This window comes from Capricornis sumatraensis, chromosome 1 (assembly GCF_032405125.1).
Source record: "Capricornis sumatraensis isolate serow.1 chromosome 1, serow.2, whole genome shotgun sequence".
NCBI lineage: Eukaryota > Metazoa > Chordata > Mammalia > Artiodactyla > Bovidae > Capricornis > Capricornis sumatraensis.
Window position 1 is genome coordinate 172,555,890 of NC_091069.1, and position 24,921 is coordinate 172,580,810.

General features: G+C 41.2%; 1 protein-coding gene across 6 annotated transcripts in view; it reads right to left on the reverse strand.

Annotated features, from left to right (window-relative positions):
* Nucleotides 1-24,921, reverse strand: part of GOLGB1 (golgin B1) — a 64,593-nt gene continuing 39,672 nt past the window's right edge. For 3 of the 6 annotated variants that reach the window (XM_068982615.1, XM_068982599.1, XM_068982591.1), the window contains 8 exons: nucleotides 18,801-18,979; nucleotides 8,687-8,849; nucleotides 8,363-8,500; nucleotides 6,109-6,252; nucleotides 5,121-5,218; nucleotides 4,541-4,675; nucleotides 1,623-1,728; nucleotides 1-1,363 (listed from right to left, as the gene is read on the reverse strand). In XM_068982615.1, the coding sequence (XP_068838716.1) occupies nucleotides 1,229-1,363; nucleotides 1,623-1,728; nucleotides 4,541-4,675; nucleotides 5,121-5,218; nucleotides 6,109-6,252; nucleotides 8,363-8,500; nucleotides 8,687-8,849; nucleotides 18,801-18,979 (1,098 nt within the window). In that variant the 3' untranslated portion in view covers nucleotides 1-1,228. Of the gene's footprint in view, nucleotides 1,364-1,622; nucleotides 1,729-4,540; nucleotides 4,676-5,120; nucleotides 5,219-6,096; nucleotides 6,253-8,362; nucleotides 8,501-8,686; nucleotides 8,850-18,800; nucleotides 18,980-24,921 lie in introns of all 6 variants that reach the window. The other 3 variants (XM_068982582.1, XM_068982624.1, XM_068982606.1) reach the window with 1 other exon arrangement.

Here is a 24,921-nt window from a genome sequence, read left to right on the forward strand (position 1 = left end):
TCCTGGGTTGCTGTGACCATGATTTGGTCACCACAGAACAAAGGATTAGAGCAGATCAGTGTGTCCACCAGTTCTCTCTCCTCTTTGGGTAGTGAGAGCAGGCAGGGGACATGTGCAAAAGGAGAAAATAATCAATCGGTAAGGGTTGGGGCTGGGGAATAGGCACAGATGGAATTCAAACCTGGCTGTCATTCTCAGGCTTGGATTTAAATATTTTGTCTTCTCTATAGTCTCCCTCTATTTTCTTCAGCTCCCTGTTACCACAGAGGGCAGATGATACACGGAGAAGCTGGAGTTAAGTGTCACCAACTGCAAAGCAGCTTTGGACTTCAGGAGGCTAGGAGCGGTTGTCACACCAGTCCGATCTCCCTGGCTAGGAGTCAGTGCCTCACCTAGGGCTGGTTCTCAGTGTACCGTCTTAGGAGTTCCCAGTGTACTATCTTAGGGCCCACACTGGACGCTTATCCAGATAACACAGCAATGATGAGTATTGAGTTCCACTGTCCATAGCCAGCTCCTCTTGCCTTTCAGTGAAAGGAAAGGCACAGGCCACTTCATACCTCAGTACATGTGTGATGATCGAGGGATATGCAGTGGGATCCTCACCATACAGTCCAGGACCATGAGTCTCACTCCAAGTATGTCTGAACAGACAGGGAAGGAGATGCTGTCCTCCTCTGTGATCCAACAGCTAACTCCCCTGGGGAGTCCTTCCACTCTGACTCTATTTTGCCAGAGACCTAATTAGATATCCTGTGAGGTAATGTTCCCTGGAACATTCCCCCTGCCATGTTTATGGCAGGTCCACGTCCTCTCTGAAGTGGGAGAAAATATAAGGTACACGAGGGAAAGAAAGTATCAATCAGAATGATACTGGACTTCTGGTTATTAGGTTTATTGGAACCATCTTCCTGGCTGAAAGACATTCCTCAGCATCTTTCACAGGACCGTAAAATATCAGGGCCCTGCAAAACCTGAACAAATATTGGGCTCAATAACCATTGCAGAAGTGTCAGGCCCTGGGCAGTAGGAGAAAGCAGAATCACTGGCCCCTACAGCTCTAACCTGTGCTCATATTCACCTCTGTTTTTACAGGCACTTTCTGTGGAGAATTGGAGAAGAGGACCTGTAAGCGGGAAGACTGTTCCACTGGAATTGATGGTTTTGATGTTAGAGGTGAGGGAATTCCAAGTTCTGGGGCGAGTGGTCCAAAGGGTGAGAACTAGGCTTATAGATGGCCTGTGAGACATAGAACAAGTAGGACATGAACCATGAGAAAGTACACGGCTGCCAGCAGGGGCACCCTTGTCCGGGAGTGACAGAGCGAACGCAGGACCCGCTTCCATCCAGCACCACTTCGGGTCTGAAAAGAAAATGTGGAAGTCAGAGAGCTTCACCCTAGAGAGATCTGTCCTGTTTCCTTCTCCAACCACTGCAGAGAAGAGGTATCCTGAGAGGAAAGCTCCTTGGGGCCAGCAGCGTGGTACATCCCAATAGTTTCCTTCAGCCTTCCATACCCTTCCAGTCTCAGGCCCATGTTCCTTCTCCTTGACCCTTTGCCCTCAACACAGCCAGCCCGTCTGATAGCACAGTGCCCTCTCTTCACCCTTCTCCCTTCTTACCCTCCGACAACTGCTGCTTGTAAGGTCTATTAACAGCGCCTGCTCCTGGGAACCGCAGGAGCCAATGATAGGAGACCGGGCAGAGTCCCATTCACCATGCTCCAACCTGAATTGAGGGAAAAAAAAAAAAAGAGGCATTGGTTCATGGCATGAGAGGCTGATCAGGTGAAGTCACCCTGGACATCTTGCCATGGGATGCAGTGTAAGGGACTTGCAGCTCTCATGGCCCCGTCCCCATGCAAGGAGTGAAAGGGTAGACAGGTTTCTTTCAGTAGCAGTAGAGATGGTAATAATTACCAAGAATTGACTGCCTACTGTGTATCAGATGCTGGATCAGGTGCTTTACCTACATTTAATCTCAGGTTTAATGTTGGTGTTATTATCTTCAAAGTGAGGGAAAAAGTACTTGTCCACAATGGTACATCCAGTAAGATGTAAAACCATAATTCAAAACTCAGCTGTGTCTCTAAACCTCATGCTCTTTTTTTCCTGCTACGCCACACCTGGCTCAGAAAACTCTTTTAATTTTTTCCCCTGTTTATTAAAATCTAATAGGCAAAAGAATTCAAGAAAGATTTTTGTGGGGTTTTTACAATTAAACTGAACTGCAGCCTCTATTGCTTTCTGTTTCATTTTTTGCTAATTTGCTTATTTATTTAATACTGGAACTTCTCCATTTAATGAAGAAGCTGTTTTTATCCACTCAATGGTTTCTCTTAAAAACAAAGAATTGACCCTTAGAATGGGAGAAATTAATAGCAAATGAAACATTTGACAAAGGATTAATTTCCAAAATATACAAGCAGCTCATACAACTCAATACCAGAAAAACAAACAACCTAATCAAAAAGTGGGAAAAAGACATAAACAGACATTTCTCCAAGGAAGACATAGAGATGGCAAATAAACACATGAAAAGATGCTCAACATCACTCATTATTAGAGAAATTCAAATCAAAACTATAATGAGGTATCATCTCACACCAGTCAGAATGGCCCTCATCAAAAAGTCTACAACCAATAAGTGCTGGAGTGGGTGTGGAGAAAAGGGAATGCTCTTGCATTGTTAGTGGGGAATGTAAATTGATACAGCCACTATGGGAAACTGTATGGAGATCCTTAAAAAATTAGGTATAAAATCACCATATGACCCAGCAATCCCACTCCTAGGCATATACCCCAAGGAAACCAAAATTAATAGAGAAACATGTATCCCATTGTTCACTGCAGCACTATTTATAATAGCTAGAACATGGAAGCAACCTAGAGGTCCACTGACGGATGAATGGATAAGGAAGTTGTGGTACATATACACAATGGAATATTACTCAGCCATAAAAAGGAACACATTTGAGTTAGTTCTAATGAGGTAGATACCGAGAACCTATTATACAGAGTGAAGTCAGAAAGAGAAAGATAAATACCATATTCTAACACATATATATGGAATCTAGAAAAATGGTACTGAAGAATCTATTTACAGTGCAACAGTGGAGAAACACATAGAGACTAGACTTATGGACATGGGGAGAGGGCAGGAGAGGGTGAGATGTACGGAGAGAGTAACATGGAAACTTAGATTGCCATATATAAAATAGATAGCCAACAGGAATTTGCTGTATGGCTCAGGAAACTCAAACAGAGGCTCTCTATCAACCTAGAGGGGTGTGATGAGGAGGAGATGGGAGGGAGTTTCAAAGGGAGGGGATATATGTATACCTATGGCTAATTCATGTTGACGTTTGACAGAAAACAGCAAAATTCTGTAAAGCAATTATCCTTCAAAAAAAAACAAACAAAAACCCACGAGAATTGTATCCAAGGGGCTGCAAGTAACACAAGCACATACTTGATCAAGCATTTGCCTAGACGGATGCGCTTAATTGTGTAGGGAGGCTGGAAATCTACTCCTGATGTTTCCTCCACATGAAGGGAAGTTGATTAGCCTAAAACTCCTGCATTCTCTTTACAGGGACCACACTTTTCTCAGGAGTGAAGGAACACTTTAATCTGATTTGTGAGCCTGGAAAGAGAAACTCAATGTGCCCAGCCTAGCTCCACCCTGCCTGTTCTCCTCATGAGAGCCTGAATGGCTGCACAGGACCCCTTCTGTGCCTGTTCCTCCATAAGATAAGCTTTTTAGGGGCAGTCTTGATGCAGACAGCATGGTCTGGTACCACGCAGGTCAGTCTGTCACTGTCTGTAGGCTAGGCTGAGTAAGGGTGAGAGGTTTGTAAGCATTGGTGAGCTGCTTTTAAATGGCAAGTCCACTGAGTTTCATAGGCACTGTGGACTGTGTGTCAGGTGCTAACAGGACAACAGCAGTGCCAGGTCTGGGGAGGCAGCGCTCGATTAGCTGCCTCGATTTCCATTCTGCATCAGGGCCAAAGAGGGAATTGTGGATGGGCTGAGCTTGGATTACCATGGTTTGTCTTGAGCCTACTCTTGCTATAGCACCCATCTCAGGATGAGAACTAGATCCTATTTATTCCCAAGTCTGGCCATGAAATGCACACAAGTACAATCAAAAAGGGCTTCTCTGGTAGCTCAGCTGTAGAGAATCCACCTGCAATGCAGGAGACCCTAGTTCGACCCCTGGGTTGGGAAGATGCCCTAAAGAAGGGATAAGCTACCCACTCCAGTATTCTTGGGCTTCCCTGAGGGCTCAGATGGTAAATAATCCACCTGCAATGTGGAAGAAGTGGGTCTGATCCCTGGGTTGGGAAGATCCCCTGGAGGAGGGCATGGCAATCCACTCTAGTATTCGTGCCTGGAGAATCCCCATGGACAGAGGAGCCTGGTGGGCTACAGTCCACAGGTTTACAAAGAGTCAGACATGACTGAGCGACTAAGCGCACACACACAGAGAATCAGAAAGGGTCAGAAATGAAGAAAGGCTGTGTCCTTCAGTCCTTTACCGCCTGATCTGCTCCTCAGCCATGGAGAGGGCAGCCTCAGCAGCCACTCTTTGGTCTCGTTCTTCTTCCAGCAGTTTTCTCAATTCGTTCACCTCCTGTTTAGTGTTGCAGAGCTGCTTCTGGGCTTCAGAAAAGCTTCAGGACAAAAGGAAAACAACAGCATCACTAGATGCAGGACAGACTTGCTGATACAGGGATTTGAAGTCTTCCTAAGGTTATAAAGCATGGACATTTATAGAAGGCTGTACAAACACAATGAGTATTTTAAAAGAATGCCTGTCTACAGATTAAATAAAGCTGCAGGAAATGCCATAAGAGATTTTAGGGACTTCTCAATATCTCTCATTTGAACATCATAATCTTAGTAAGATGTGTGTGTGTAGGGAGGGTCTGTTTCACAAACTACTCACACACAATTTGTAATTATAATTGTTACTTTATAATCCTCACATTAATCCTGTGAGGCCAGTAAGAAGAGAAGACACATTAAATCTATACAATGGACTCCCATTCTAACTAGATGACCACCCAAGTGCTGTCTACACAGCGCACACTCCAGGGTTGAGAGCTGCTCCCTCACCTTAGCTGTGGCTCGCTCAGTTCTTCAGCATCTCCTTTCCTGTGACAGCCATTTTTTTCCTGGGGAGCTCCTGGAGCAACATCTATATTTAGTGGCCCCTGGAAGAAGAATAAGTTTAGTAATTCAGTGATGAAACCACTCAAGAAACTGTGCTTAGGCAAAATGAGAACTTGCTCAGGCATTGGAGAAAAAAGAGAAATCTTGGAGAGGAATACCTCTGTTACAACTCTCTTCAAGTTCAGATTTAGAAGTAAGAATCTTCTGCTCTAATAGATTAATATCCTACATAAAATTCATTAGATTTTCCTCCAGATTCTCATTCTTGAGTCTCTCCTCTCAAAAGTTTCAAGGCCTCTCACTGAATCCCACTTTCTTCTAGTGGAGACCCATCTACTTTCCAGAAGCCACTCTGGTCCCTGCCTGATTCAGCCTCTCCTCCCCTCCTCTCTCCTCTTCCTGCCATGTCCTATTCCCCTCCACGCTCATTCCCAGTCTTCATTGACTTCAACAACCTCTCCTCTCCACTGGTGTCAACAACTCTGCCAATTTTGTTCCTTAGGTCCAAATCTTCCTACAGCTTTCCTATTACTTGAAGGAAAAAGCCTTCCAAAAGCCTCAGTCATCACTGTTAACCACTCACTTTTTTATTTCTCTCCCACCACCTCACTCAATGGACATGAGTTTGAGTAAGCTCCAGGAGTTGGTGATGAACAGGGAAGCCTGGTGTGCTGCAGTCCATGGGGTCACAGAGTCGGACACGACTGAGTGACTGAACTGAACTGAACCTCGCTGATGATCTTTTTCTTTCTAATCTGTTCACTCTTCAGTTTTTCTTGGACCTTATTCCTCACTCCTCTCCTCACTGTTTCCATCACATCTATTTAATCTTCAGCCTGAAGACATCAGCCTTTTCGATGCTGTGCTTTATGCTTTATCATCCGTGCTCAATTTCCCAACACTTTCCCCAGCCCCTCACCTTCTCACTCACAGCTTGCAGCTCTTGAATCTGCTTCTCCAGGACTGCACAGTGATTGAAAAGGTCACTGTAGTGCTGCTGGTTCTCACGGAGACTCTGACTGGTGTCACAGAGCTGAATAGAAAGGGTATTTTTCTCTTCCAGCAGTTGAGAAAACTGAAATAGGAGAGACGATAAGCACTAGCCCACAGGACTGTTTCACTAGGAGGAGGCAGTGTGCATGCTGTCATATCTGACTCTTTACAACTCTGTAGTCCACCAGGCTCCCTGTCCATGGGATTTTTCAGGCAAGAATACTGGAGCAGGTTTCCATTTCCTCCTCCAGGGGATCTTCCTGATCCAGGGATCGAATCGGCATCTCCTGCATCCTGCACTGGCAGGAAGACTCTTTACCACTGAGCCACCTGGGAAGCCCCACAATCAGGTAGAGATATAAACAAAGTCTGAGCATCCATGGAAAGAATTAGGGTGGCAGCTTGGAGAGGAGACGTTCTATGGTGACGGCCCATCTGCCACTAGCCACGCTAGAGCCCATTGAGCAGTGCTCCTAGTTAGCTATGGACTCCATGAGGGGTCAGTGTGTATCCTCAATACTAAGCATATGGCTAGGCACACAGAAGGTAGATAATAGTTATTTGTTTGCTGAATGATGAATAAGTGAATGATCGACCCTAGGGCTGGAGATGTTCTGATTCTTGATCTGGGTGCTGCTTATACAGGCATCCCCACTTTGTGAAAATATACCAGACTGTATTTGTGATTTCTGTGCCTTTTGGTGTTTTACACCACTAAAATATTTACATGAAAAATCTTTCAGTTGCTATTCATGGCAGTTTCAAGTACCATCCTAGAAGACAAATGCCCAGAGTGATTCACAGTCTAATCTTCAGGAAAGCAAATATAACAAGGTTGAGATGGGATCTAGTTTATAGAAAGAGGAGGTGTTAAGAGCTATGAAGGGCAGAAGTTTTGGGAAACAACTGAGTAGGCTGAAAGAGGAACTGGGTAGGATCTGGAGCCTCCCCACCATAGCACCCCCTGAAAACTCCCAGAAAACACCCCCAACAAAGGGTCTGTAAGTTTACCAATTCATTGTGACCAACTAACCTACTTTAAGCAACAGTTAGAACTGGACATGGAACAACAGACTGGGTGCCTTCTACACAAACCAGGCACTGTGTTTTCCATGTACATTACCATCTTTATCCCAGACTGACCTGCTGCTAACACTTGGGGCAAATTACTTAGTATCTCTGGGGCTTAATTTCCTCATCTGTGTACAGCCTATTGATCTTTACCATTTTTGGATCACAGATCCCTTGGTGAATGCCTGAGTTTTTGTGATGAGAAACTTACACACACAAATACATCATTTTGTGTATAATTTATATTGATAGCCCTCCTCCAAAGCTAATTTCTGGATCCCAGTCTAAATGATCACTCAAATTTCTTCTGGGACTAACATAAACTACCTAGCTGGGTTCCTCTGAAGAAGGCAGAACCAGGTGAGGTGCTGCCAGAGAATAATCTGACTAGTCTGAGACAACAGAAGTATAATGATTCATAAGATGGTGAGGGAAGGGAAGCAGGTGATGAAGGAAGAGAAGCCAAAGAATGGATGAGGGGAGAAGACAGATATGAGAAGGCACTGAGAATAATCTTCTTTTTTCTGCCTTGGCCTTTGCTCTAGGGACCAGATGGCAAAGCAGCTCTTTCCATAGCAAGAGGTCCATCTACTCCAGCATGCTTCCTAGAGTGTCTAGCGTGGCCAGCCTGGGGTTCAGGAAAAAGCAAATTGGCTTCTTTAATTCCACAACATTAGATACACAGTGAGGAAGTTTGCAAGTGGAGTAGAATGAAAAGCAAACCCCTTACCTCTTATCGCTTTGTCTAATCACATATGCAAGCCTCCTTCCTGAGACTCTTCCCTGCCACACACTAGTGAGAAATACTGAGGAGCTTGCTGGAGGATTTGTGAGGAGTTATGGGGAGATGATGTTGGGTAGGAAGCCTTCCTAAAGGAGTTGGCTTTTATCATTCTTATTGAATGGGCTTCTCCAAATCACTCCCAAGGGCTCTGCAAAGGCGAGGAAAAAGAAATGGCCCTGTGTCTGGTGCTTTAGGGTGAGGGATCCAGGCTCTGAGAAAGGTAAAGCTTCTGTCTTCTAATAGAGCTAGAGCCTAAGCTTAAACAGCTTCTACTTACCTTCTTGCTTCTAGTCATGGAAACAAGAAATTGAACTTCAGGCTAGCAGGGAACACATACCTTGCTGTTCAGTTGCTGAATTCTTAACTCCTTTTGGTGAATTTCTTTTAAGCTGTCATTGAGCTGAGTCCTAAGATGCTCTGTCTCATAAACTAGGCTTTGTGATCCATTGAGGGAAACTGATGTCTCTGGGGATGCCTGCCAGGATATAAACACTGGTGAAACTCTCTCCTAACATTGTGCATACTTAAATCCTTCCCTCCAGAAACCCTGCCCACCTCACAGGAAGTCATCAGATGGCTTGCCTAATAGTGGCAGATGAGCACTTAGCTTGCAGGAAGCTGACGTTTCCTCCAAGCAGCGATCAGCGCTGCAATTACTCACCTGTCTTTGGTACTGTGCTTTGTGGGTCTCAGTCTGTGAGGAAGATCTCAGTTCCCTCACAAGGCTCTGCAGATGGCTGAGCTGCTGATCTTTATCTGCGATAGCTATAAGGTACTGCTCCTTCATTCTCCTCTCTTGCATTTCCCAGGAATTCTTCTCCATCCTAGAGAAAATATGAAATAGGCATAGGCAAAAATGTACTTGTGAGACAAAGATGAAGAAGTACGTATTCAAAACATGTAATGGGATGTAGAGATGTAGTTGAGAATACATAACCATAGCGAAATTTATGTTATAAATAGAATTGTGCAGCAAGGGGATGAAGAGGAACTTAAAAGAGAACTGTAACTGGCAGGACTGGGGAAGATTTCACAGAAAAGCAGGTATTTGATCTGAACCCTGAACAATGAGTCAGGTTTCCAAAATGCAAAAAGCATTTCAGGTTGAGAATAGAACAAAAAGTACAAGAATGAATACACACAGTGTTTTGGAACCGTTGTAGTATGTAGTGTGGAGAGTGGATAGAGCAGGCAATTAAGGTGAAGAGGAAAGAAATCAGACCCTGTGGGGCACTGAACACCATACTGAATAAAACTTAACTCTGTAAGCAATGGCAAACCACTGTAATTCTTAGAACAACATCAGCGTAATGAGGATGCCACTGTAGAGTTTGAAGGAGCTGGGTTCAAATGCTGGCGCTGTTCTACACTAGGCATGAGACCCTGAGTAAAAGTTACTTAATCTCTCTGAGCCCCATTGGTGAAATGGGAATAAATGATCTATTCCTTAGAATTACTGTGATGATTTAATGAGATACTATATGTCACGTACCAAACATAGGTGAGTAATTCCAACACCAATCTCAGAGGTAACCACTACCCAGGAAGGATCAGCTTCCTGTGAGCTACATGTCCATCTGCCACTATCAGGCAAACCATCTGATGACTTCCTGTGAGGAGGGCAGGGTTTCTGGAGGGAAGGATTTAAATATAAACTGCTGCTATTTATTTATCCCCTGAATTTGACCAAGAGGGAAGCTTCTATTTGATTCCAGCTAATTTTCTGCAGAACTAGCAAAACTGCCTCCGTGCCAAATTCTTTAGTTCTACTTCTCGCTACACTATGCCTGAAATAAAAAAGGGGTTGTAATCAAATTTGTGCAGCATCTCTTCACTTTGACTAGTCTCTATTTTTCCCAATAATACAAAGCATTGTTTGAACTACATCAGACTTTTCTGTCTTTTTCTCTAGAAGCAAGGTAAAACGGTCCTTTCTTTTCTAAAGGATATAAACCTATTATGAAAGAATCCTGCTGTGTCAAAAGGTGACTTGCATTACAGTCAGATTTTGTTTTTAAAAAGGCAGAACAATAAAACTTAGAAACTAAAATAAAATTTTATTACAAGGCCACTATATGGAAAAGGCACAGAAAATCCTCTAATACACTTTCTCCGATATTTGTCTGTGAAAAATGAGAGAGAATAAGAAAGGAGTATAGGAGTGAGAATGCACAAAAAAGATCACAGATCTTTTACAAAGCTTCAAATAGTCTTTTTTTTTTTTTTGAAAGATGGACAAGTACAGTCTGGAGAGACCCTCAGTGGAGAATAGGAGCTAAGGAACAAGTCTGATTACTTAAGAGAACAGCCATAAAAGGGCTATACCTCATTACCCCTTAAGTAAGAGAGCACAGGAACCAGAGCAGAATAAGCAAACCAGTAAAGTAGAAGAGAAAGGTTATTGCATAAATCCAGGCTCTTCTGATTAGACAACCCCAGTGCCATAGAAATCTGAATGAGATGTTCCAGAGTTTTCATATTTGGAAAGCTCGTTTCTCAAAAGTAATTCAAGAGCAAGACAGGGATCCTGTTTTAAAAAGATACTGGTCCTAAAGTCAGTGAATCAAATCTGTGTCTCCATGTCTTCTTCCTTCTAAAGGTGAAGTAAAATGGCTTCCTTTCCTTCTGATAATTTACTCACAGCCACTTGATAATTTTTCTTTCCTTCATAACTGCTTAAATGTGGAAGGTAAAGAGAGAAAGGCTAACAGAATGGTGAAAAAGGAGAAACTTAAAGGAAGAAAAAAAAAATCAATAGACCAGAAGTCTTTCTTTCGCCCTCTTTTTCTCTTCCCTGGGATTTCTTTGGAGGGAATGCTGAAGCTGAAACTCCAGTACTTTGGCCACCTCATGCGAAGAGTTGACTCATTGGAAAAGACTGATGCTGGGAGGGATTGGGGGCAGGAGGAGAAGGGGACGACAGGATGAGATGGCTAGATGGCATCACTGACTCGATGGACATGAGTCTGAGTGAACTCTGGGAGTTGGTGATGGACAGGGAGGCCTGGCATGCTGCGATTCATGGGGTCACAAAGAGTCGGACATGACTGAGAGACTGAACTGAACTGAACTGAAGGGTCAACTTCATTAGGAAAGTCTTCTTTCAGAATCTGTCACAAAGTTTCAAGAGGAACAAGTGGCTGCAAAAAACAAGCCTTTAGAACCCTGCACCTCTTCCTTGGTTTATAGTAGCAACTTGACACAGTATTCTTTTAGTTCCGTTCAGTTCAGTTCAGTCGCTCAGTCATGTCTGACTCTTTGTGACCCCATGAATCACAGCACGCCAGGCCTCCCTGTCCATCACCAACTCCTAGAGCCCACCCAAACTCATGTCCACTAAGTTGGTGATGCCAACCACTTCATCCTCTGTCGTCCCCTTCTCCTGCTGCCTTCAATCTTTCCCAGCATCAGGGTCGTTTCAAATGAGTCAGCTCTTCACATCAGGTGGCCAAAGTAGTGGAGTTTCAGCTTCAACATCAGACCTTCCAATGAACACTCAGGGCTGAGCTCCTTTAGGATGGCCTGGTTGGATCTCCTTGCAGTCCAAGAGACTCTCAAGAGTCTTCTCCAACACCACAGTTCAAAAGCATCAATTCTTCAGCCCTCAGCTTTCTTCACAGTCCAACTCTCACATCCATACATGACTATTAGAAAAAACAATAGCCTTGACTAGACGGACCTTTGTCAGAAAAGTAATGTCTCTGCTTTTGAATATGCTATCTAGGTTGGTCATAACTTTCCTTCCAAAGAGTAAGCGTCTTTTAATTTCATGGCTGCAGTCACCATCTGCAGTGATTTTGGAGCCCAAAAAAAAAAACTCTGTCACTGTTTCCACTGTTTCCCCATCTATTTGCCATGAAGTGATGGGACCAGATGCCACGATTTTTGTTTCCTGAATGTTGAGCTTTAAGCCAACTTTTTCACTCTCTTCTTTCACTTTCATCAAGAGGCTTTTTAGTTCCTCTTCACTTTCTGCCATAAGGGTGGTGTCATCTGCATATCTGAGGTGACTGATATTTCTCCTGGCAATCTTGATTCCAGCTTGTGCTTCTTCCAGCCCAGCATTTCTCATGATGTACTTTGCGTATAAGTTAAATAAGCAGGGTGACAATATACAGCCTTGACGTACTCCTTTTCCTATTTGGAACCAGTCTGTTGTTCCACGTCCAGTTCTAACTGTTGCTTCCTGATCTGCATACAGATTTCTCAAGAGCCAGGTCAGGTGGTCTGGTATTCCCATCTCTTTCAGAATTTTCCACACTTTATTATGATCCCAAAGTCAAAAGCTTTGGCATAGTGAATAAAGCAGAAATAGATGTTTTTATGGTATTTTCTTGCTTTTTTGATGATCCAGAGGATGTTGGCAGTTTGATCTCTGGTTCCTCTGCCTTTTCTAAAACCAGATTGAACATCTGGAAGTTCACGGTTCACATATTACTGAAATCTGGCTTGGAAAATTTTGAGCATTACTTTACTAGCGTGTGAGATGAGTGTAATTGTGCGGTAGTTTGAGCATTCTTTGGCATTGCCTTTCTTTGGGATTGAAATGAAAACTGACCTTTTCCAGTCCTGTGGCCACTGCTGAAAGTTTTCCAAATTTGCTGGCATATTGAGTGCAGCACTTTCACAGCATCATCTTTCAGGATTTGAAATAGCTCCACTGGAATTCCATCACCTCCACTAGTTTTGTTCATAGTGATCCTTTCTAAGGCCCACTTGACTTCACATTCCAGCATGTCTGGCTCTAGATGAGTGATCACACCATAGTGATTATCTGGGTCATGAAGATCTTTTTTGTACAGTTCTTCTGTCTATTCTTGCCACCTCTTCTTAATATCTTCTGCTTCTGTTAGGTCCATACCATTCTGTCCTTTATCGAGCCCATCTTTGCATGAAATGTTCCCTTGGTATCTCCAATTTTCTTGAAGAGATCTCTAGTCTTTCCCATTCTATTGTTTCCCTCTATTTCTTTGCATTGATTGCTGAGAAAGGCTTTCTTATCTCTTCTTGCTATTCTTTGGAACTCTGCATTTAGATGCTTATATCATTCCTTTTCTCCTTTGCTTTTCGCTTCTCTTCTTTTCACGGCTATTTGTAAGGCCTCCTCAGACAGCCATTTTGGTTTTTTGCCTTATTTTTCCTGGGGATGATCTTGATCCTTGTCTCCTGTACAATGTTATGAACCTCCATCCATAGTTCATCAGGCACTCTGTCTATCAGATCTAGTCCCTTAAATCTATTTGTCACTTACACTGTATAATCAAGGGATTTATGTCATACCTGAATGGTTTAGTGGTTTTCCCTACTTTCTTCAATTTAAGTCTGAATTTGGCAATAAGGAGTTCATGATCTGAGCCACGGTCAGCTCCCATTCTTGTTTTTGCTAACTGTATAGAGGTCTCCATGTTTGGATGCAAAGAATATAATCAATTTGATTTCAGTGTTGGCCATCTGGTAATGCCCATGTGTAGAGTCTTCTCTTGTGTTGTTGGAAGACGGTGTTTGCTATCACCAGTGTGTTTTCTTGGCAAAACTCTATTAGCCTTTGCCCTGCTTCATTCTGTACTCCAAGGCCAAATTTGCCTATTACTCCAGGTGTTTCTTGACTTCCTATTTTTTCATTCCAGTCCCCTATAATGAAAAGGACATTTTTTTGGGGTGTTAGTTCTAAAAGGTCTTGTAGGTCTTCACAGAACCGTTCAACTTCAGCTTTTTCAGCATTACTGGTCGGAGAATAAACTTGGATTACTGTGATGTTGAATGGTTTGCCTTGGAAATGAACAGAGATCATCCTGTTGTTTTTGAGACTGCATCCAAGTACTGCATTTCGGACTCTCTTGTTGACTATGATGGCTACTCCATTTCTTGTAAGGGATTCCTGCCCACAGTAGTAGATATAATGGTCATCTGAGTTAAATTCACATTCCAGTCCATTTTAGTTCGCTGATTCCTTTTAGTTCTAGGTAATTTGGATATGGAGAAGGCAATGGCACCCCACTCCAGTACTCTTGCCTGGAAAATCCCACGGACAGAGGAGTCTGGTGAGCTGTAGTCCATGAGGTTGCTAAGAGTCGGACATAACTGAGCAACTTCACTTTCACTTTTCACTTTCATGCACTGGAGAAGGAAATGGCAACCCACTCCAGTGTTCTAGCCTGGAGAATCCCAGGGACAGCGGAGCCTGGTGGGCTGCCATCCATGGGGTTGCACAGAGTCGGGCACGACTGAAGCGACTTAGCAGCAGCAGCAGCAATTTGGATATAATATGGGTGACATCAAGATGATGCTCCCTTGTGCTCCCGATCACCTTCGGAGGGCCCCAAATTCAGTGCTTGGCTTTAATGTGCATCTGAAGGAAGATGGTATCTTGATGATGAATTGAGATTATCAGGGAATAAGCTGGGACAGCTATTCCCTGCAGGAAAAAAGGCATGAGGTTTAATGGAGTTATTCACCTTCCTTTTGAAGGTTCAATTACAGAATGAAGAAACAGGAGAAATTTGTATTCCCAGAGAGCAAAAATTCAGTTTTACCTTCTCTTCAATCTTCTGTTGATTAAAAAAAGAAGTGTTCTTGTATCATTTGGGAAATTTGTCTACTCCACAGAGTAAGTCTGTTATATTTTCACTTATGAGAAAGTCTGTAAATATGTTGAATATGAAAATTTTTTTGATGTAATGTCACTCCATAAAACTTAAATGACCCAATTCAAAAAAGTGTTTTGTTCCATAAACTTTGCTTAAGGTTTATTTTGACACATCACATTAGTAAAACATCTAGGATCTGTGAAGGAACAAATCTCTCATATTTATACATTAAGAGCTCTCTTAGCAGGACTTCCCTGGTGGTCCAGTGGTTAAGAATCCATCTTGCAATGCACAGGAAACAGGTTTGATCCCTGGCTGGGGAACTAAGATCCCATATGCTACAAGGCAAAGGACCTGATGCAGCCTAATCAATTAATTTAAAAAATGCCAAAGAGCTCTCCTAGGGATGTTACAATAATTATTTTTATTATACTGGTATTTTTATTATACTGTCATCAGGGTAGCCCCTGTGTAAGCTGGACGGGACTCTAGACTCCACCTCATATTCTCTGTATTCACTTGCCTGTGCTGGCCCTGTAGCAGCAGGTAAGACAAAGCAGGTGGTGCTTGATCAGCAGCACTTTCTGACACAGAGATTCTCCTTTCAGTATCAAATCTTGAAAGCTTTGCATTTGGTTTTCCTAAGGTGCACTGCACCATCTTACCGAACAGTAACAAAGTCCCAACAATGAGGCTGCAAGAACAGGACCTGTCTATATACTGTTAAACACTAATTCTTTACCTTTACTTTTTGGATCAAATCTGAGACACTGAATTAAATGAACCATCAAAAATATCAGTTCCTAAATAGACAGGTCCTATTGGAGAAGGCAATGGCACCCCACTCTAGTACTCTTGCCTGGAAAATTCCATGGACGGAGGAGCCTGGTGGGCTGCAGTCCATGGGGTCGCTAAGAGTCGGACGTGACTGAGCAGCTTCACTTTCACTTTCCACTTTCATGCATTGGAGAAGGAAATGGCAACCCACTCCAGTTTTCTTGCCTGGAGAATCCCAGGGACGGGGGAGCCTGGTGGGCTGCCGTCTGTGGGGTCACACAGAGTCGGACACGACTGAAGCGACTTAGTAGTAGTAATGGAACATATAGCATTGTTATTCATCTTTAAAAGAAAAGGGCTTAGATTTCTAGATCCAGACAAGATGGAGTAGATGCATTTTTCCTTATTCCTCCCACTGCGTACGTGTATGCTCAGTCGTGTCTGACTCTTTCTGACCCCATGGACTGTAGCACACCAGGTTTCTCTTTCCCTGGGATTTTCCAACAAAGAATACTGGAGTGGGTAGCCATTTCCTGTTCCAGGAGATCTTCCTGACCTGGAAATTAAACCCGAGTCTCTTGCGTCTCCTGCATTAGCAGGTGATTCTTTACCACCACGCCACCTGGGAAAGCCCACATTTCTCCCACTAAGTATTGATAATAAACCCTCCTCCAGCAGTAAATTTGTACTGTCCCCCTTTCCCTCTCAGCATGGTGTTAGTGGAAGCCTGCTAAAGATTTAAAGAAGATTGATCATTAAAACTTACAAGACTCCAAAATGTTCAGGAACAACTGAAAATCACTCATCATACCAAAAAACAGGGAAATTACCATTTGATTGAGAAAACAAAATTAACAGATTACAAGACCCAAGATGACACAGATGTTGGAAACATATATACAGAATTATAGAAGGATTTTAAAGTGGTCATCATATAAATGCTTCAAAAAGTAATAACTAACATACTGGAAATAAATAAAAACAGAGAAAGCCTCAGCAAAGAAACAGAAGATATAAAGAAGACCTAAACGGAAATTTTAGAATGAAAAAATTTCAAAATATCCAAAATAAAAAGCTAACTCAATGGACTCAAGAGCAGAATAGAAGTGATGAAGGAAAAAAATATCAGTGAACCTGAAAATAGAACAATAACAATTATTGCATCTGAATAACGAGAAAGATAAGCAATAAACTGGTTTCATCAAAATTAAAAAGACCGTCTCAATGGAAATAATCAAAAATAAACTGCAGACTGGAAGAAAATATTTGCAAGTCACATATCTGACAAAACACTTGTATCTGGAATAAAAAACAAACAAAAAGGCTCTCAAAACTCAACAGTAAAAATTAATGACACAATTAGAAAACAGAAAAAACACAAATATTTCATCAAAAAGGATATATAGATGTCAAATAAGCACATAAAAAATGTTCAACATCAGTAGCCATTATGCAAATTAAAACCACAATGGAACAGCATTACATACCTATTAAAAACTAAAATACAGTTACAATATCAAATGCTGATGAAGATGCAGCATTGATATTGAAACTGGATCACTCATATATTGTAAAATAATACAGTCATTCTGGAATATAGTTTTGTAGCTCCTTTTAAAACTAAACATATTTATTATATGACCTAGCATGTACACTCCTGGGCAGTTATCTCAGAGAAATTAAAACTTAGTGTCCATATGAAAGTCTATACACAAGTGTTTACAGCAGCTTTATTTATAGTAACTAAAAATTGGAAACAACACATGACCTTCAATGGATGAATGGTTAAAGCAGTACATTCATACCATGAAATACTGTTCATCAATAAAAAGAGTGAAGTATTGATACATGCAAAGATGTTACAGATGTCAAGGGCATTATACCTAAGTAAAGCTAATTTCAAAAGGTTACATACTAAAAAATTCTCAGAATGAGACAAAATTATAAAGATGGAGAAACAGATGAGTGGTTGCCAGAAGTTACGGATGTGGAGATGGGAGGGAGAGGAAGAGTGACTGTAAACTAATAGCATGGACGTATCTGTGATGATGGGCCAGTTGTGTATCTTGTTGCAGTGGTGGCTACATGACTTCACATATATCATAAAGCTGCACAGAACTATACACATACTTGAGTGAAAGTCTAATTGGTCAAATCTGCATAAGGTCTTTGAATCGTACCAATGACTCTCCTGGTTTTGAAATCGAACTATAGTGATGTAAGATATTACCACTGGAGGAAACTGGATGAAGAGTACACGAACGCTCTCTGTACTATTTTTTTTGCAACTCTCTACAAATCTATAATTATTTCATAATAATAAAAGAAAAAACTAAAAGGATCACAACAAACTGTGGAAAATTCTTAAGAAGATGGAAATACTAGACCACCTTACCTGTCTCTTAAAAAACCTGTATGCAGGTCAAGAAGCAACAGAACTGGACATGAAACAAGAGACTAGTTCAAAATTGGGAAGGAGTATCACAAGGCTATATATTGTTACCCTGTTTATTTAACTTATATGCAGAGTACACCATTTAAAATGCTAGGCTGTAGGATGAATCACAAGCTGGAATCAAGATTGCTGGGGAAAATATCAGCAATCTCAGATATGCTGATGATACCACTCTACTGGTAGAAACTGAAGAGGAACTAAGGAGCCTCTAGATAAGGATGAAAGAGGAGAGCGAAAAAGCTGGCTTAAAGCTCAACATTCAAAAAACTAAAATCATGGCATCGGTCCCATCATTTCATGGCAAACAGAAGGGGGAGAAGTGGAAACAGTGACAGATTTTCTTTTCTTGGGCTCCAAAATCACTGTAGATGGTGACAGCAGCAATGAAATTAAAAGACACTTACTCCTTAGAAGGAAAGCTGTGACAAACCTAGAAAGTGTATTCAAAAGCAGAGACATCACTTTGTCAACAAAGGTCTATATAGTCAAAGCTATGGTTTTTCCAGTAGTCCTGTGAAAGTTGGACCATAAAGAAAGCTGAGTGCCAAAGAATGATGCTTTTGAACTGTGGTGTTGGAGAAGACCCCTGAGAGTCCCTTGGACTGCAAGGAGATCAAACCAGTCAATCCTAAAGGAAATCAGTCCTGAGTATTCACTGGAAGGCCTGATGCTGAAGCTGAAGCTCCAATACTTTGGCCACCTGATGTGAAGAGCCAACTCACTGGAAAAGATCCTAATGCTGAGACAGACTGAGGGCAGGAGAAGAGGGCAGCAGAAGATGAGATAGTTAGAAGCATTACCAACTCAATGGACATGAGTTTGAGCAAAGTCTGGGAGATAGTGGACAGAGAAGCCTGGCATGCTACAGTCGGGGGTCACAAAGAGTCAGACATGACTTCACAACTGAACAACAATGAACGACAACAGAAAGGGTTAAAAAGCAGAGATTACTATACCTGAGCTGATGCAGCTCATGCTGCCAGGAGAGGTTTTCCTGCTTTAGCTCTTCTTGCATAATCTGAAATGTTTTTGTCTTATCTTGATATTCCTGAAGTTGAGCCTTCAGCGGACGTAACTCAGTGATTTCTTGGTTAATGTGTAAATATTGCTGCTGCAGATTCTTCAACTCCTTCAGCTTTAACCAAAAGGAAAGTAAAAGGGTGATTTATCACATGTCATCCACTTAGCTAGCTCCCTGCTAAGTCAGTCAACATCACAATAGACTACTAACACCTAACAATCCACTGATACAATTGCAGCATGAATCCCTAATGTAGTGAAATACATGCAGCCAGGCTGGTGGGAATCTCCCCATGGAGTGGCCAGGAAGGCAGCGACAACTACTGCAACTTCAACGCCAGTCCCCTGGCCCTGAGGTCCTAAGCTGATTCTAGATTTAAAACCCTGGAGATGGGAGAGACAATAGACTTACAGCTGCTTGGGGGTGGTAACTCCCTAAGATAAGAAGTATAAAGATAGACTGGCTTTCTATTTAACCATGTGCCCTGGCTAGGCTTCTAAACTCTGGTTCATGAATATCAACCTTAATTCTACCATAGCTGATGTTGATTATAAAGAAGGCAGTGATGCCCAGGCCCAGTGCTTAAGAACAGTCAGAATTTGGAGTCAGCTATCCTGCCAACATAGTGGGCATGTTTCACATACTTTTTAAGCCTTAATTTCCTTCACCTATAAAATGAAGATAATTATAGTACCTCTTATAAAGATTATGAGAATTTGACAAGAAAATTAACATATAAAAGTCAGTGGCGGTGTTGATGATGATGAACTTGCCTTTAATTAACAAACCTGCCTATCTATTACATTCCAGACATATCTTCTAACTCTTTACCCCCAATATTCATTAAAAGCTTGGCAGTAAGAAATAATGTGAGGATGTCAGGGCAAAGAGGAGGGCCCTAAACACATATCTCTTTCACCCATCTAGAAATATCACTAAAGCTACAATAAAGGTATTTTATAAGCATAAAACACAAGAACAAGAACAAGAGAGGAGTCAGTAGCAATGAAAATAATTTTGGAAGCTAAAAAGTAGATGTATAAATGGTAACTGACTTAACAGATCTGGGAATGGCAAGTCTTAAGATGGCAGTAGGGAAAGTCAAGAACCAACAGAACTTACTTGGCAGACTCTTCAAAAGGCTTAGGAATTAACAGCACCAGGTACTTTTTGGAAAAGATGGTGATGGGAGTAGCGAGGAGGTGATAACTGAAATAAGGAGGATCAGATGAAAGATGCTTAAGAACAACATCCCTAAAAACACTCCCAATTTCACACTTTTTGTTACTCTGACAGACAACTAGAATTTTATCCTTTAGAGAAGGTTGAAGGAGTGTCTCTGGACTATGGAACAGTTGAAGGTAAAGGTACTGCTCCAGCACCAGGGTGATCAAGTGAATGTATGCTTTCTGAATATTAGAAGACTTTCCCATACTCAGCTTGAAGAGTTCTGGCACAGAGGCCTTAACCATCCATGCAGGAAATGGAGAAGTCTTCTTTGGAAAATCTGACTAACCCAAGATGAACTAAAGGTATCAACATGGGGACTGCCCTCAAAAAGCTCAGCCAGATAACCATGAGCTGAAACTCACAGTTGGTAAGTCCCACCCACAAGCATTTTTTAGACTCTACTTTTGAACATGAAGAATAAACCACTGATTAACCCTTTCCTGAAGAACAGCTAACATTAGGCAGGGATAAAAAGAAACTGAAAGAAAAGTAATTCAGAAGAGATTAACAGAAGAAAGCATGTCATGTACTCAAAGATTTAAGAGAATATTGGAAATCAGAAGCATTACAGCAGAAATTTTAAAACTAGAAAGAAAAACTCAAGAGAAAATTTCAAAGAACAAAACTGCCCCTAATCTGCTTGGAGAGATAAATTAAGAACATCTATCCATGAGACCAAAAAAAAAAAAAAAAATCCTTAGAAATCAGGAACATGATAACAAATATGAAAACTTCAATACAGGATTGATAAGACAGAGGTGAGAAAAATCTTCCCAAAATAAAACAAAAAGAATAGAAAAGGTAAGAAAATTATAGAACCAACCCAGAAGGCCCTACACCTAAATAACAGGATTTTCACAGGGGGAAAAAAGGTAGAGAAAAAGGACAAGGAAAAGTAGTAAAACAGAATTCAAAGGAATTTCTCAAAATTGATGAACATGACTTCTTAGATTCAAAGGACTAGACAGAATGGAGAATAAAAATAGACTCACACCAAAACACATTATTGTGAAACATCAGAACATACTGGACTGAAAGACTCTATATACAGTTGACCATTGAACAACACAAGGGTGACTTGAAAATCCATGTGTACTTTATTGTCAGCCCCTCGTATATGCGGTTCTTCTATATCTGCTGTTTCACATCCACAGAGTCAATCAACTGCTGATCCTAGAGTACTGTAGTATTTATTACTGAAGAAAACCCATGTATAAGTGAATCCATGCATTTTAAAGCCATGTTGTTCAATGTCCAACTGTATTTCCAGAGAGAGAGAGAGGGACATGAGGGAGGGAGAGAAAGACAGAGATAGAACTAGATAAACAGAGAGAGAACTAGATCACATAAAAAGGATCAAGAATCAGAATCTCTGGACTCCTGAACCACAATGTAGGCTAAAGGGGAATTGAACAATGTCTTCACAGTTTTGAAGAGAAATCATTTTCAGCCTAGAATTCTGTGTTCCACCAAACCATTGGAAATGATTAGACATTTACCTCCCCTGTATCTTTTCTCGGAGAGTTACTGATTTATTCCAACAAAATGATGGCATGTAATAATTAAAGATTTTAAAATTAAGAAAAAAAAAAGAAATGTAAAAAAAAAAAAAGAAAAAGAAAAAAAAAAATGATGGCACAAAACCAAGCTAAGGAAAACACAGAATGTAAGAAACAGGAGATCTAACACAGAAGAGAACAGGAGGGAGATATTCTAGAAAGAAAATTATGTCCTAGAAATAATATAGGGCAACTGACTCACATAAGAGCAAGAGAGAGACTTCAAGAGAATTTTCTTCCTGAAGACAAAACATACAGTAAAATAAACATCTTGAAAAATGTGGAATCTCCACACTGTGCTCCATAGTGGCTGTACTAGTTTGCATTCCCACCAACAGTTGTAAGAGGGTTCCCTTTTCTCCACATCTTCTCTAGCATTTATTGCTTGTAGACTTTTGGATAGCAGCCATTCTGACTGGTGTGAAATGGTACCTCATTGTGGTCTTGATTTGAATTTCTCTGATAATGAGTGATGTTGAGCATCTTTTCATGTGTTTGTTAGCCATCTGTATGTCTTCTTTGGAGAAATGTCTATTTAGTTCTTTGGCCCATTTTTTGATTGGGTCATTTATTTTTCTGGATTTATGATCCAGCAATCCCACTACTGGGCATACACACTGAGGAAACCAGAATTGAAAGAGACATCACAGCACTGTTTATAATAGCCAGGACATGGAAGCAAACTAGATGTCCATCAGCAGACGAATGGATAAGAAAGCTGTGGTACATATACACAATGGAGTATTACTCAGTCATTAAAAAGAATATATTTGAATCCGTTCTAATGAGGTGGCTGAAACTGGAGCTGATTATACAGAGTGAAGTAAGCCAGAAAGAAAAACACCAATACAGTATACTAACACATAATGATAACCCTGTATGTGAGATAGCAAGAGACACAGATGTAAAGAACAGACTTTTGGACTCTGTGGGAGAGGAAGAGGGTGGGATGATTTGGGAGAATGGCATTGAAACATGTATAATATCATGTAAGAAACGAATCGCTAGCCTAGGTTTGATACAGGATACAGGATGCTTGGGGCTGGTGCACTGGGATGACCCAGAGAGATGATATGGGGAGGGTGGTGGGAGGGGGGTTCAGGGTTGGGAACTCATGTACACCTGTGGTGGATTCATGTCAATCTATGGCAAAACCAATACAGTGTTGTAAAGTAAAAAAATTTTAAAAAAAAGAAAAATAAAAATGTGGATAAATGACAGTAAATCTGGGGTTAAATTACATTGATAAGTACAAAGAAAACTCAGTAACAACAACACAGTTATTCATTCCAGGAAAAACAAAGGTGACAAGGAAAATAAAAGTAATACGTAGGTTGGGAGGTGGTTGTGCCCAATTGTATCAAACTCTTTGCAACTCCAGTATTGCAACCGGAATACTGGAGCGGGTTTTTTCTTCTCCAGAGGATCTTCCCAACCCAGGGATCAAACCCATGTCTCCTGCATTGCAGGCAGATTCTTTACCTGCTGAGCCACTGGGGAAGTCCCTCACATCCCCTGCTTCTCTTGAACTGGCAGGTGGACTCTTTACCACTGAGCCAGATGGGAAGCCCCTCATATCTTTAAATGCTGCCTCAAATCATTTTCAGACTGAAGTGCACATACAAACAAAAAGGCACCTCTAGAGATCTGCACTCCATCCTTTAGGCAGGAACTGCCCAAGTGCTTCATTTGATTAAGGGAAAGTCCTAAGGAAGTTTGGGTGATGAAAACTCCAAAATGTTTCCAGAGTTGTCTGTTACGCCCTAGTAGAATCCCCTGGGTTATTAACTCCTTGCCACTTAGACCCTCAGACTTTATTTGGGAAACTTCCCTTTAACTATAGAAAGAAGAGGACCAAAGTAACCTGAGCTCCTTTCAAACTGAGCTCCCCCCTTAGGTGGTCTTGAGAGAAAGGAAGCCTAGTCTAGGCAGAGGTGACAATTTGCTGGCCTGGGCTGAATATTTAAACTGACAGTGATTGAAATGTTATCATACATGCAGCCAGTGGCTGAGACACTACAAATTTCAATGCTCATGAGACAGAGTGAGAACAAGATGTGTGGAAAAGAAGAGTCGATGGAGTTAATAATACATTCAGTAAGCATGCAGAAGGGCCTCAGCAGACTGGCAGGGCCTGAACGCAGTACCACTGAGTCGGACTGTCAGGCCTTCATGTGATTTATAACCCTGCTTAGGCTTTATGATTCAGTCATGGCAGATGTAAAAGCCTCAGTCTCAAAAGTTTCTATAATCTCCCTACACTCCAATTTCACAAAATAGAGAAAACAGTGTTTTCAGTAACAACCACACTGACAGAGAGTATCCACCACAATTGTTGATTCATCTACCATATGATTAACTACCCTTCTGCTAAAAACCATGTGAAATACAAACAAGTATAAGATATGACATTTACCAGGAGCTTGAAATTTAAATGGTGCAATAAAAAAATACAAAGGTATAGAAATTTTACACACACAAACACACACACCCATATACATCAAGACAACATGGGACAAAGGAAAAGAGAAGCACGAGGGAAGTACAGACAGAAGGTCATAGACAATCAAGTGATCTGGAAATGTGACCAGAGGATCTAAGCTCTGGAGCAACCTTTAAAGAGTAGGAATATTTGCCCAAAAAAGGAAAATGAGAGGACATTTTTGTTCAGAGGATGGTAATGTGGGTAAGTAGACCAGTTTGTGGGTGAGCAGATCAGATGGCTGACTTTAAGACAAAGAGTAGGGAAGCAATAAAAGGGGACATTGCAAAGACAGGCAGATACAAACCATTGGGTCTTAAAACCAAACCAAGAGGTTTGAATCCTAAGAATATTTTAGAGATAGAATAATTTTTAAAGGTTACTGAACAATGCAGTAATAAGAGAGTAGTTTCAGAAAAATGTATTCAGCAATGGAGGGGTGACAACTGGGAGCACCAACATTATAACCATTTAAGGGTAAAGTGTTAAAAATTTATCCTAAGGTGTTGATGATGGAAAGGAAAAAAGAAATATTTGAGGCACACTATGAATAAAGAAATGGTAGACCCTAGATAGGCTCAATGTAGGAATACAGCCAATATTTTGTTACAATTGTAAATCAAAAGTAACCTTTAAGAATTGTACAAAAATTTTTAAAAAAGAAATGACAGACTTTGATGATTAAATGAAATAAAATAATAGTTATGAGCCTTAGGAAGCAGAACAACATTACTATGATTTATATGGAAATTTAAAAATGCTGGCTTTATAGCACATGTAACTAT